The following is a 15,465-nucleotide window of genomic DNA, read 5'->3' on the forward strand; positions in this document are numbered from 1 at the left end:
TCAATGACACTGCATCCCTGTCTCTCGAAAATCCTTTCAAACCCTCCAAAATCCAATTTTACAAAGCTGTCCTCAAGGACTAACTCCTAAGTTATCTTATATGTGCTTGTAACTTGACACACGACTACGTCTTTCAGAAATCTCAACAAGGTATTTTTTTATTCCTTTTCCATTTCCTTTTCAGAAGCAAGGAATAGTTCATTCGCCATCAGCCTGACAAAGACACAACGAAACAAAAGGCATGGACTCTATTCAGTCACTTGCCATATTTTTATTAGAAAATGAAAAATTCTGAAGAACCTTAGAGAAAAATCTTACCTGAAACTGCCGTAGACTATGAGGAGAATGGAAATCAGGAAGGTAGACACTTGACTGGAATCCACAAGGGAATATGCCCTGGAATTAGGAAAAAGAAGGCATCACAAGTGTCCATTTCACCAGTACCATTTACAATTCTTTTTCTTACTATAATACAAATAAAGGATCAATGACAAATCTTTACGGCAGCTCTCTCCAAGATTCCCATAGCATCTAGGAACGTAAAACCTTTTGCTTGTAAATTAACATTTTATATTCAAGATCACAGCTTGCAAAAGCTGTGCAACAACCCAAGAACAATTTAAAACCCTTGTGGTGATTTATTCTGAACCCACTGCGTCAGATTTTTTCTTCTCAAACAAGTTTAAATTTCTTCAATTGCAGCTAAGGCAACCTGGCACGTAAATGACACTAACCTGGTTTCTGTAAGACTTCCTATGTCTTAACTGATACAGTTAAGCTGCAATGTGGCAGTCAAGATTCACTTAGCTCACAAAAAAACCCCAACAAAACCAGCATAACCCCCAAAACCTCACAACACCCTGCAACACGCATTTATGAAACCAAACACGGTGACTTCCCCATTACACCTTGAAGATCACTTGATACAGGATTCCCGATAGAAATTTCAGCAGGAGCCTAAAAGCCAGATTTACATCAGTTTCCTGATACAGCATACCTACGTGTTCAAAGCACAGAAATACAAATATTAGTATTTGCTGATTTTTCCCCTAACCTTGACAGACCAAACCCGACGCTGTAGCTGACATTGAAACTTCTTTTGACCCACACGCAGGAACAGAAGGCTACCTCAACAAGTCCCCATCTGAAAGCCAGCTGGGGAGAGTGGGGCTGATGTCCTAGAGGACAGAAAATACTGTAAGGGGGACCTTGAGCAATGGACCAACGTGACAAGAGCTCACAACCCAAGAGAAATGATCTCTCTGCTTGGCACTTGTGAAGCTGTATTTCAAGTGCTGCCTGCAGTTTTAGGGGGCCCAACAGAGAAAACCACTGGCACACTGGAGTAAGCCAAGCAGGGGGCCACCATGCTGGCAGGGATATGACAGACATGGAGAGGCTTTGGGGGTCACACTACAGCTCCCAACAGTTCTTTCACAACTTGCACTAAAGTAACGGAAAGGGAAGAGAATAATGCCCAATGGTAACTGCATGAGTCTTATCCTGCAAAAATGAGAACTAGGTATTTCTGCAAACCAACCAAAAAGCCTCCTTTCCGCAAGACTATGGATACGGAACAGAGATAACTGCATTACATGATCGTTCCAAATTAAATATCACTAAGCAAATAAAAACTAAAGATACAAGACAGTTACAGAATCACTCATCCCACTCCCAATTCAAAAGCAATTTAGAGAAAACTACCAAACCACAAGACACACACTTTAAACTATTTTTAATATACAAACACAAATGTGAACCTTCTACTACAGAAATTCAATATTAAAGATCACTGAAAACCAGACTGCCTCTTTTAGATGAAATTACAGACTTGTGGAACAAGCTTTTTAAGAAATGAGAAACTACTTTGGTTAATCACATAAACAACTTCAGCATAACCCCACGCTGAAAGTAAAATACAGATGTCTTATTTGCTCAAGAAGTTGGCCAACACATAAAGATGATCTTAAGTTTTGGGGTTCAGTCATGTTTGACCTTTAGCTTCCAGGCTAGGGAACAGAGATCTTAAAGCATCCATGAAGATCAATATACTGAACTGCAAACACATGAAATATGTAACTGTATCAGTGTATATAAATGCTGATTATAGACAGTATAGTTCATAGCATGTTATTTTTAGCCAATGACTACAGCTAGGCACACACCAAGATGAAACAGCTTAAGGATGAGCATCCTAGTTTTATGTCCTGTTACTAGCTTCAGAGAGAAATATTCCTTCCCCAACCTTGAGCAAAGGGAAAGTTTGTATGCTGTGTGGACTTGAGAACCAATAGTGGAATTTGTCTATTACAAGAACATTCAGGAACTCCAAATTTATAAGAAAAGCAAAATGATTAAATGGAATTTCAACTGGGATTAGACACATGCGGGGTTATGCACTAAACTTTATTAACTGATGTTCATAAAATTCTATCTTCATAAATTCACAAGTACTTTTGAGATTAACAATGTTTTCTATATAATTCATCATTCAGCAGCAACTTTGGAAGCTATGATAATTAAAATGTCATTTCATCACAATTACTAAGCATTAGTCAAAACAAGGCTGTAAATGTTAGAAGGATTCATAAAACAGATAAAATAAGGATGATACATGGATCATGGATCAGCCCTGAGCATAATCCAGTGAGTTATCTATTAAAAACTGAGGGCCCTTTGGTACAATGAAAGAAATTGAATACATGTAAACTCATTCTAAACAATGATCTCATATACCATAACCGTACTGATAGACTGCAGTGATGATGAGGACAGCTATCTGCTGATTCGGCACAAGGGGGAAATGTGAATTAAAGTCCTTCCATCCTGCATAAGAACAGTGCAATAGTGCAGTTATAAGCTCATCACAGACCAGTGATGCTTCCTGACCCCTCCACATAGAGATCTTATAGCAGGGCATCCTAAAAACTCAATGCTGGTATCAGGAAAAACTCATGTTCCTTCATACTCCAGCAAACGGGGCCAGGAAGATACAGTCACACTTTCCTTCTTCCTGAGGGGGTTGGAAAAAGAGCAACACAAAACAGACACAGCATGACAAGTCTGAGAGTAATTGCGCAGCAGGAATCAAGCAAGCAGCTCAGGCAGGTCCAGATTCCAGTCAAAGTTTCCAACACAAGTAGCCCACAAGCAAACCTCAAGAATAATTTTACAATGCTGAAGAGAATCTCATCATAATAAACCCCTGCATCTTTTAACATTCTGTAAGGTACAGCCCAAAACCTGAAAACAGAACTGCTTCCAGAAGTCCTAATCACTGGAAAGTTCATTAAGAACCCTGGACCCCAAATAGACACTTTCTAATGCATTAATCTAGACTAGAGATAATAAGCAGATGACAGCATCACGTGAAAGAATTAAGAAGTAAGGCTGCCTCAAAGGTTTGAATGTTATTCAAAATCCAGTGATCCGCAAATCCATTTGTATTTTTAACTGAAATGTAAATGACCTTCTACAAGTTCGACAGAGTCTATCTGTGTATAAGTGGGTTCTCCTACATTTCAAGTATGCAAGTTCACATACTCCCACAGCCAGACATAGCATCGGTGCTACGTTCTTCTCCAATGGGATCAGCCAAAACAAAAACCTACACTAATGCCATTTTTCAGAACCTGGAGTAGACTTTGTACAGTCACATTTAACCAGCCTTCCACTGCATGGATGAAAATGAAACCACCTTCATTCTACAAGGTACTTGTGTAAAATTAAGTGTTTCATCTCAGAACAAGTAGCGGAAAACGTACAGAAAATACCTGTAACAAACCCATGCACTGTTACCCTCTGACCTAAAAACTGACAGTAGAAGCAATTCTCAGTACTTATTACAGGACAATCCACAAAGACAAGATCGTTATTCCTCCCTCTCATTCTGAAAGTTAATGCTGGATATAGCCATGCTAAAGACTGCTTCTTGTGAAGGACTTCAGTGCGCTTCACCTGTGTGCTATGTTACAAGAACAACTACCCACCAACCCCCTTCTATACTCTGGTATATATGCAGACCACTGCTCAAAATACAAAAGACAAGTGGTTTCCCAGGGAAATACTTTTTTAAGGATTCTTATGCTACAACACCTGAAGTTCAACATCCTTATAGGGAAGCCTGATAAAATAACTTATTTCCAAACCAACTATCAGACAGATTATCACTCGGTCAAGTAACAAATAACTAAAACTAATTATTAGACCCAAGTATTTTACAAAATCAACACACTGATGGCTCACTTTCCTCTCCAAGCTCCTTTGCTCAGCCAGCTAGTGAGAGGTGACTTCCCAAATGCTTTCTCTTACAACTCAAGATCTTGCTCTGAACCGGCATCTTTACATGGCTGAGCTCAATTTTAGCTAATTCTCTGCCATCAGGCATCTATTTCTGGCAGCTTCATGGGCAAGTGCTTACAACACAGAGCCTGCTAAGGCATGCCAAGACAGAGACACAGCAAGCACTGTTCTATAACATATTCTGTGTGTCAGCCCTACAGCTATACAGTGAAAGTATTGTCCAGACAACAATCCAAGCAGCGAGCTCTCCAGCCTGGCACAGACTGCTCCATGGACCTTTACCTACAGAACAATTCCTGGGATGCCCAGCCACCGTGACACACCACCATTTCCATGCATCCCAGAGAGTAACCATGCAAATACACCACACCAGTTACAGCTGGCGTTCCAAGCAGCACTCTCCCTTCTTCTGGGAAAAAAACAAATGAATAACCTCTGTATTCCCAAGGGAACAGAGACCTGCTTCATTCCCAGCTAGAGAAGATGGTACCCAGCTAATAAAAGTTGCAACAACAGTAACAGCATTACATTCTCTTTTCTCTGTATCAGTAGCTGCAGGTCAAGCTCCCTTTTCCCCCATTGTCACAGGTCCAGAGTCACCTGTCTTTGTGAACATCCACCCTACAGGGTCTCTGCCACCTGCTTGTTTAGGAACTTCTTGTAAAATCCTCTCTTTTAGTCCTACTGTTTTCCTATTATGTACTTACTTTTTAGTTTCTCTGTTTTCATTATTTCCTTTGCTCTTCCACTGAGGAAGCACTGGTTTTCATATGTCAGCTCTTCCTCACCACCAAGAGAAAGGCAGTTTCTTGCCAAGAATCTCAGAAGACTTTCCAAGCCAGGAGCAGAATTCCCTTAGGCAAAGCATGGTACTTGTTTTTGCCCCCCGCATTAGGCAACTCACTTTGTTCAAGGAAGACCCAGAGAAAGAACAAGGAACCAGACTTGTCTCCTGATGACAGTGCAATGTGTTACCCTTTATATAACCTACTTGTCATGGGCCAGTTCGAAATGATCACAACCCAACGCTGCCATTACAAAAGCAACTTCTCTCCTTTTGCCAGTCACCATTTCCCTTTCTTCATCCCATGCCACCAAACTGTTTGCAAAACCACATGGAAAACTACATCAGGGGACCTGTCTCCCTGAATAATAATGAAGAATGAAGGGGATGGTTTCTCAAGTGATTCATACTTGTGATACAGCTTGTTTGGGGAGATAAAAATCAAAGAAGGAAGGCTTTTCAATGGCGGCATTTGTTTAAGTACCCCAAAACTATCGCCTAAGACACCAGGGAAGTTTTATGTGACTGAAATTACACATATACTCCTTTCTGCTTGCACAACATGCCTACCAAGTGTTTGATTGAAGAAATCCAGCCCCTCAATATGTCAGTAGTGAATCTTACTCCCCTGACTTCCAGGTACAAGAGATACCATTGTGAGGAATTCTGCCAGGGGGGAATGAGGAGCCCATAAACTGAAGTTTCCATGGCAGTGCACGCTAAAGGCTTTGGACACAAATCATTCTCATACAAAAGCTGTTAGAACAGCAGCAAGATAAACTTTCCCTGCATTTACTGTATATATATGAGAATGCAAACAACAGAGCAACAAATCACACCTACTAGTTAGTGCAGCAGATGAACTCCACCAAAGTTCACATGAAGAGAGGAGATTGCCTTTCATCACATATTTTTCTTTACCTGCTTTCAAAATTGAGGAAAATAAAACCATACAAGGAAGTATCTAGATAGGCTCGAGTAAGGACTGGATTAAAATGGAAGAGCTTTTACTTTACCTAACAGGACCAAACCTACAACTTGCAGACATCTATCACAGGAGTTCCCACTGACAGGAATGTAAAGAGATCATTTAATTCACTGAGTTATAATTTGATCTTGCTTTGGGGAAAGACAATCAATCACTCATGACAGATGTTTACCTCATCTGTTGATTAAAACACCCAGTGGTGAAATTAGTGAAAGACTAATTCATTAACTATTAATTGGTGAAAGACTCTTCTTGACATCTAGTGTAAGCCTCTGACTGCTGTTTTAGTCCAATATTTTCTCTCACACAAAAAGCCCTTCAAAACTCATGGGGAGCTTCTCATACCAGACACAACTACGGTAAACTGGATCCCTACGTGAATTCACTTGCATATTTCAATTCTGAAAGATGATACTGCTTGAGAAGTGCCCACACAACACTTCAAATACTCTTCAGCCCACATTAAAAGCCAGGACTATTTATTCAATCAATATGGTAATCTTCACCTACACTTCAAATACCCCTTATATTATTGAGTGTCCACTGCCTCCTCACAAGGTAACAATAACCCACGGCCACCAAAACATGTACCCCACTTTCCCAATTTCTATTCTCTTCAGAAGAAAACTCATAGGTAGGTACTAGCATTGGAAGGGTGACAGTGAAGCATCTCCTTCTCTGCCCTATTACTCATCACTCACTTTCAAAACTTGCTGAATGCACACATTCAGCTTGATGGTCCCACCTCAGCAAACAGTCAATTCTTTCAAAGGGAAATGGAAAACAAACCACAACAAAACCCACCTAAAACCCAACAATCAACTTCTGCTGGAAATCTGGTCTTACATGTCAGCACCAAGGCTGTTGAAAGTTCCCACCTGCTCCAAGGGTTTCGTGTATTTCAGAAGCTATTTATTGTGTTTATTACTTCAGTGATTGCTACAGCAATAGAAAAACAGAAAGTCAAGAAATACTAGTTGGTAAATTCAAGGCAAGTTGAAGAATATTTTGCAACTCACTTCCCCTGCCTCACCCTTGCCTTTTGGAGCTATCAACTGTAGACAGAAATGAGTACCCACCTTCCCTATGCTGCAGTGACCCTACACATCTCTTTTCTTTTGACCATAAAGAGTATGCCACTTGTGAGGAAAACATTTTCTCTGAATCTACTTGTCTCTTACATTCCCCAGATATTCTACTAACTATTCTATTCCTTAAAAGAAGTGGAAAGAGGTGTTAGAGAATACAATGATCAGGATTATTTATTGCTAAGAGTAATTATATTGTGGTGCTACAGTGCAAGGCGTGTGTGAGCTATCACTGCGGCATAATTTATTAAGATGAGCAAATCAAAGTCAAGGACTCCAGAGCATGGCCCTAGGGCACATAGAAGAAAAGCACCACCATGTACACAAAGATCAATTACAGCTAATTGCACAAATATTCATTCTGGGGGGGAGGCAGCCTCACTCGGTAGGTAAAACCAATACGGCTTTTTTCCTTTACTGGATTCCAGGTCAAGGGTATAAATAAAAAGCCTCTTTCAGCTGCCTTACATGTGCAAGATATATACATATTTAAGAGCCTCCATTAGGCTTGCTGCCAAACCAGAGTTAACCTGAGTGTAACAGTTAAAGGTATCATTTTAAGCGTGAAGTCATAGTACCCACAGCTGTAAACATATCTCAACACTATTCCATTCTTCAGCATGATTCATAGGAAAAACAAGCAAATTGCCATGGCTTCACTTACCTTAAAGGAATAGCTTGTTTTCTAAACCAAGTTTACAACTTCATCTCAATTGTCACATGCAGATAAGGTCTGCTTAATCTAAATAATCTATGGAAACACGGAGTATATCAGAAAAAAAAAAAAACACAACCCTGAAGCAAGTCTGAAGTGGAAAAACCAAACCAAACCAAACCAGAGTAATTTGAGATGTCTGACTAAACCCAGATTTTCCTATGCAGATGTGCTTAGGGCTCAGACAGGCATTTCAAAGTTGTAACCAGAGACTAATTCTGCTGTTTATCAGACAGAGGTCTCTCAGAACATTTTCATACTGTTAGAGATCCTAGGTATTTCTACACATTCAATTTAACCCCCCCAATTCCCTCTTATACCCTTTCCAGAAAGCTGCTTTCCTAAAACTTTCCCCCCAGACCCAAATTCTAAGCTCCCAACCCAATTGCTAAGAGGAAACACTCCTCTGAACTCACTTGGAGATGAAACTGAAGTGTATGTCCAGTAAAGCATCAGGACGTACAATCTTGCAAAACACACCCCCACTATATTTTCTGTTAAAAACACTATCTGAGCTACTCTTTTAGTTCACCCAACTGTTTGCCAACAGAACAAAGAATTCCATGTTTCACACTGTTTAAGAATTACAGTAACTGGAAGCTTTCCAGATTTCACATTCAGCTTGGAGCACTCACTTCCTCTCAGGAACAGGAGCACAACTTCCAGTCCCTGCCTGGAAGCTTAATACCTTACTGGCCCAAAAGGAGCATTGTTTCCAACCAATACAGAGCACATCCCTGCACCTCAAAAGCATTCTCAGATCCTAAGCTCCCCACCACTCTGGCAGAATGGAACTACACTAAACAGGAGACTGGGGAGCAAAATCTACTATCAGTGGTTAATGGAGAAAAATTACATCTTCAAGTAAGTTGTAATGGACACATATATCTGAGTAGTAAGTAGCCAGAACCAAAATAAATACCCAAAAATATACTGAATGCCTTTGACATTGCTGCAACAAAAATTACCGGCCTTTTTATTTCATACTATGCATTTGTAAACTGAATGGGAGTCTGGATCTTCACCTCTAACCTAGACACACTAATAAATTTACTTTTATGAGGTTCAGTGTTTTATTGAGGAGGTTGACTGGTTGACTTGGATTGGGGTTTTTGCTCCAAAGCAAACAAACCAAACAAGACCTGAGAACCTCCCCTTCTTTCTTTCTCAGAGAAAGAACAAGATGTCATGAAAAGCAGGGCATGCTTTTACTGCCAAATCTATGTCACCGGCAGCCAAGGAATCCTCTCCAGAAGTAGGTTTTGAAACTGGACCACAAGTATCCACAACCGCAAACGTTTTGTGAAAATGTGAACCAAACATCCTCACAAGGATGTCTGCAATAATGGAGCCCATGGAATAAAAGTTAGTAGGTATCATTCCAGTGCATTAAACTGGACAAGAACCTATGGAAAAACATCTGATATCAAAACAGAGTTAGTAGTGAATGCTTTACGCAATTCTGTATTTTGAGACTTGTTTATTTTACTTGAGCTGTTGCAGACCAGCTAACTTGTTCCAGAACGCTGGCATTCTACTCCAGGCCAGCCCCAGCAAACTGCTGAGCCAAGGCACAGCCCTGGTTTTAACACAATTATAACTTTTACCCCTCCTTGACAGCTAAATCTAAAGGAATCCAGCTTCATATATGATTTGCCAGTGCTGGTTTGAAAATGAAAAGTCTGAGGCAAGAGAGACCACCAGGCCAGCCCTACACTGTAGATTTTAGCCACCTTATGTTACCCCTCCTCTGACTTCAGTGGCATTAACAGAACTCTGCCAATAAAGCCTCCTTTTTCAAACAATTAGCTTGGGTTTTGCTAGTAAAACTCGCCTTATTCATGGGCAGGAAAAGAAGAAAGAGGTGGGAAAATTACCCCAGCAAAGCAGCACGCTGCCCTGGCAAATCACCATCTTTGTGCAGCAAGTTTTCATTCAGGCCAGCAGTTGCACAACTGCTAGCTGTGACACAGAGACAAAAGGAGTCAACATGTGGCCAGGGACAAGGTGGGACTAAAACCCTTTCAGAAGCAGCTTACAGTTAGGTCTGATTAAGCACACTGTAATACACACACACCTGTAATCCAAGCTTTACTGGAGCATATGTAAATGAAACAAAACTAACCTTGCTATTTCCTTCTAACTAACCTTCTGTGCAGAAGTTAGCAATGGTTTAATGAAGTTAGTTTTCAAAACAGACCACAGGTACTGTGGTTGCTGCATTATGATGATATTTTATGACATTTTGTGCTACTTCAGCCTTCCAGATTTGTTTCCATTAGTAAACTATGGTTGCAGCATGCAGTAGTATCCTTGAAAACTCTAATCAAGCTATCCGCCCCCACAAGCCCTTCAAGCACCTGAGCACTTTGATAAACCCCAGCTCTCTAAATACCTTTGCCACAGCACAGCATCTTGAGACACTGGCCGTCCATTAAAGAGACTGTCAAGTAAACTCCATCATCATTAACACATAAGGGTATTCGGTGAGGTACAAGAAGTAGCCATACTGCATTTGCAAGGGTCAAGCTATAGTACGTTAAAAACATGTTTCATGGGAATGAGAAAAAGAAAAGACTCATTTGCTGAAGTAAAGCTGTGATTGTCTTCATAGTTCATCAATTCATAGAAGACTTCAGTGCACTGCAAAGGAGAGATTCAAGTTTTGCTGTCATCCCACACAAATTACCAAACAAAAATGTGAATATAATGCCTTTGTGGAAGAATTAAATCAGCAAGTATCAGAACAAGATGCAAATACATAAATATGAAAGTATACATAAACATACGTATGAGGCATCTGACAAAGCAAGAAGGTTGCAGCTTAGCTGCAAGAACAAACTGATCACATAGGAAGACTTTCCTCATCTGGAAAACTGTTTCCACCTTCCACAAATAATCAGAGGAAGGATTGGAGGGACGGAGAAGAGAGGAGGTCAAATAAAGATCTGCTGCACACAGGCATTTCTCGCCAGAGCCACAAGCATATTTCTTTATGTAAATTTTCAGATTCCAACAGAGCAGTGAACTCTGCAGAGGTCAGCTCAATAATGAGCCTACCTCAAAGCTTTGCTGAAACAGCTCTTCCAGCTAAACTACCACTTTCAACTGTATCAACTTTCCAAAAATAGCCCTTTTTACATCAAAAAAAAAAAAAAAAAAAGGAAAAGGCAAATCAAGGGTGTAGTTGCTGTGATTTAAGTCTGCAGAGCACCTCTGTGAAACTGTCTGCAGCTTTATGCTACTCAGCCTCATCATGACCCAAACAACATTACGCTTTCAGGAAGAACAGTTTGGAACCATCAATGGTTATTCCTGGCACAGGGAAGTTTTCTGCAATTTTGGCAGCTAAGACCTTTTTGGGTCATAAAGGTATCAACAGATCTCCCAGACATACATGCAACCCAGAGTTCTCAATTGCTTGATAGCACAGTTCTGCTTTAGACGTAAGACTGCTTAAGTGCAGGTTTCATTTATGACATTCTAGTTACAGGAAGAAGATAAAAATGTTACCAAAGTCTTCACCTTCACCTCCCATCTATGTTTTGATCTCTGGAAGCCTTTTCTACATAACAGAAAAAGCTCATTAACAATGACTGCAATCACCTAAAACACACAGATGCTCCCTACTTCCAGTTCACAATAAAATACTGCTTGAAGAACAAGTACAAGTCTCTTCTGCACAAGAATCCCCTGCTCAATAACAAAGCCCTCTCTATAGGAGGTATCTACAACCTAACTGTCACTCTGTCAACCACAGTATGATCAGAACACACTCAGTGTGTGCTCAGCATGGGCATTTTGCTCTTACAGGAGCAGGAAGACCTGTTCTGAGCAGGGTTAGAGGCTGCTGCAATGAAAATGCTGACAAGCAATTCACATTGCTAACACAGCTACTACAAGTTATTAGTTTCAGTCAACAGCATCTCAGAGGACCTTAAGCCACAACTAAGAGTTGCCCAAGATGACAAAACATGAGAGGTTTCATAATCTGGGATTAAATATTTGTCCCAATCCTCACTGCTGCTCCATCTGGACCAGGAAGACAGCAGTGAGCAAATACCTCTGTCTCACAATTCAGAGTCAATACCCACTTTGTAAGCCCCTGACGAACAATTAATGTACCAATTCTGACAATAGTATGTCCTATGTCTTACATACACACACACAATTATGTTGTCACTCAAATGAAACAAACCTCAGACCCAACCTTCTCTCCCACATATCCCCAGAGCACCAAAACAAGGTCATAAAATTAGTCATACTGGACTAACCTTACTCTTGAGTACTTCAGAACTGTGACACTCAGGCTTTAAGTTTTTCTAGATTTAGAGAAGTAGGGGATAGTAAGAGCAGTTCTACACTCATTCATCTCAAGTAAAAAGCTTCTTGGGTCTGTAGTAAACTCAGAGGCTCCACGACAGCATTGGATTACTTTGGCAAACACACACAACAAAAGCCAAACACCTAAGCTGAATCAATCTGTTCTCCAAACATGTAAATATGTCAAAAGGCATGTTGAATCAAGCAGAAAAATATCACTGTTATTCCTCATAATACAAGAAAAAAGTGCTAGCGGGGGACAAATGAGCTTCAAGTGGGTCAAGGAACCACTGACAGTTGAACCCAGAAAAATTAAGGGATGTTTAATTTTACCATTGAAGCTGAAAACACTGACTGGAAGTAACACCCCTTCTATTCTCCAGTGTAAGTGAAAAACAAGGAGTTTAAAACATTAAAAACCAAACAAACCCTACATGTAGTTAGAATGAAAAGCCTGAAGTAAAACCTCACACGAGGTTTTCTGTACTATTGTAATGACAACATTTCATGGTTCCAGTACTTGGTTTGTAGAGGAATAATGCACTGCTGTTCACACAACCAGGAGTACAATTTAAAATAACCAAACAGCAACAGATTTTGCTTTCTGAAAAGCAAAAAACAGGAAAAAAACCCCACCAACATCATTAAGTTCTACATTACCAGTATGTCAAACAGCAGCTTTTTACTGCTGAATGGATCCCACCTAGAGAGAACGCTGAAAGCCGTATTTGAACACACAACTCCCATGATCAGCTCAGTTACAACTGAGGCAGTGGAGGAGGGAAATTAAGCTTAAGCCAGGGATTTTGCTCCTGTTTTGATGCAAGTCACTGACTCCCTATTAACTTGAGTTAAAATTTCACACCCACGAGCAGAGGACGCTCTCTGCAAAGTCTCTTAATCAAAGGGAAAGAATGGCTATTTTACTTAGAAAGAAACCAACAGCGAATCAGAGAGCTACGTGTATCTATTACAGGGAGAAAATTTGAGTATAAAGCACCAAAATAACACACTACAAAGAAATACAGATGATCAACGCAGCATGTTTCCAAGGTATCTGTGCCAAAGGCTTGGTGACTCAGGCTAGCACAAAGCTAGGAAGCAAAACTTCAGCTTAAACTGTAGTATGGCATTAAATGCATATCAACAGACCCTAATGCAATTAACATTTCCAAATGCTTATGATTTACTACCAAAGTCAATTAAAGTTTTACATTATGAGCACTATGATCTTCCCATACTACTGAGCTTACCAATACTAGTATGTTGCGTAGACACATTCTTCCAGAGGTGTTCTCTCCTGTTAATTTCTTTTTCATTCTATTCTCTAAGAGCATTCAATAAATACAGCACAGGAAGGAGAGATGATTATTAAGGGGAAGGCAGGTACTGGTATTTACATGTGAATATAGCTTTAGTGTAAGCAAAATTATTCAGCCTGTCACCGGAATAAGTGCCGAAAAGAGTTTCTAAGATGACTAGGAGAGATAGGAACTAAGTTTATTTAGTCTAGAAAAATACATGGTAAAGAGAGAAGCTGGCACCCATGCAAAACGGAACACCAAATGGGGGAACTATGAGATTAAAACAACCAAAAATCGTGTTACTAGCAAAATGGGAATTCACAACACCAAACAGTAAACTGATACAGTTGAACAATTCCCACACACCCCCCCTCCACTCCAAATCCAAGTTCGTTTTCAGACCAGCATCTCCATAGTCACAGGAACACTAGTAGCAACACAAGAGATGGCAGTTCTTCCACCTTCATGTATTGTGCTTTTAGGGGTGGGGAAACCAAAACCCAACAACACAAAAAACAAACGGACCTGTTCCAAATGTATTACCCAGTATGCTCTTTCCAGTCCTGAGAAACAAGAAAAAGGAGGAGAACGTGTCCTACTGCTCTTTTGTACTCACTCATTCTAAACAGTAGAGGTTTAATGAAACGATAATGTTCAGACAGATTATTAGAGGCACCTCATATGCTGAGCCTCTGAGCCTTGCCACGCTTATTAACAGGTAACTTTCATAAGAGCAGCAGTCAAGTCTTTAGTATTGCAGCACGTAAACCTTTTGGACAAATTGAAGTTCATGAAGCTTCATGTATGGGACCAAGTAAAATGTCTATTTGACCAGCATCAAATGACACCCACTTGAAAATTTATTTTCATTATACTTATGATATATTTGTTTTATAAATAGATATAATATAGATATAAAAATAGAAATAATATATTCATTATATAAAACCATAACTGGTTTTATCAGAGAGCTATTACCATTTCACTATGTATTCTTCTACAAACACAGACTGGAAACATACACACCAAATCCCATGTCAGTCAACACTGTGTCTAACATCTGCAAGTCCAGGGGTAACTAGGTTAAAATGAAACCAAAATGACTATTTTTACTGAACAAAATGCTTGCCTTTCGAGAAGCAAACTTACACATAAAGGCTTCAAGTTCACATTCGAGGAAACTAAATTCTCTCGTATTCACAGTGAATCCATTAACTTGCAGTGGTCACCCTAAAGATACAACTGACACTCACAGCAGAAGGACCCAAGATGATAACTTCCTGTTCACATCTCCCTCTTAGAGTAACATCCATTTTATTCCATTAATTCAAGCTGTGCTCATTTAATGAGTGGTGTAAGCTAGACAAACTGGAACACATCAGAGCAGTGAGCCACTTCTAAAAACATGGTTTTACTTAGACATTCATTAAATGTTACAGCAGTCAGATTAAATCTTCAACACTAACTCTAACCCAGACAAAAGTCGAATCCAGCACAGCCAAGAGCAGCCGCGTCAGATTTTTCAGGTGTTACTAAAAACCATGACAATTCCAACCACATGGATAGAAAGGAAAACTCCTAACAAGTCAGGTTGGCTTCTGATCTTCCCATCTTTAACAGAATTGTTTTGAAACACGTAGAAGTGACACTTCTGTGTGAATCCTGAAGCCCACTGAAACAACAGCCTCTAATTTTTACATGAATTTAAAATAATTTCCCTAAGGATCAGGGAATTAATGGCTTGATACTTTTAGGGAAAAACAGAGAACTGCTGGGCTTGACAGGGATGTCCATGTACCAGCAGCAGGCTCAGAATGACTTAATATATGCCTGGCATCTAGGAGCTACTATAAAACAAACACTATGTGGTTTTGAAGACATGCTGCTGCTGCTATAGTAGAGGATTCAGCTTTCCAAGAAATTTTACATGCTGGAAACCCAAGTGCTGATCCTTTGGCATC

The 15,465-nt window shown here is 40.0% G+C and overlaps 1 protein-coding gene across 2 annotated transcripts in view; it reads right to left on the reverse strand.

The window, feature by feature from the left end:
• Positions 1-15,465, reverse strand: part of SPPL3 (signal peptide peptidase like 3) — a 58,981-nt gene that overhangs the window by 24,106 nt on the left and 19,410 nt on the right. For both annotated transcript variants that reach the window (XM_065693024.1, XM_065693025.1), the window contains exon 2: positions 319-396. In XM_065693024.1, the coding sequence (XP_065549096.1) occupies positions 319-396 (78 nt within the window). The remainder of the gene's footprint in view (positions 1-318; positions 397-15,465) is intronic.

The sequence above is a fragment of the Lathamus discolor genome, chromosome 12, assembly GCF_037157495.1.
Source record: "Lathamus discolor isolate bLatDis1 chromosome 12, bLatDis1.hap1, whole genome shotgun sequence".
Lineage (NCBI taxonomy): Eukaryota > Metazoa > Chordata > Aves > Psittaciformes > Psittacidae > Lathamus > Lathamus discolor.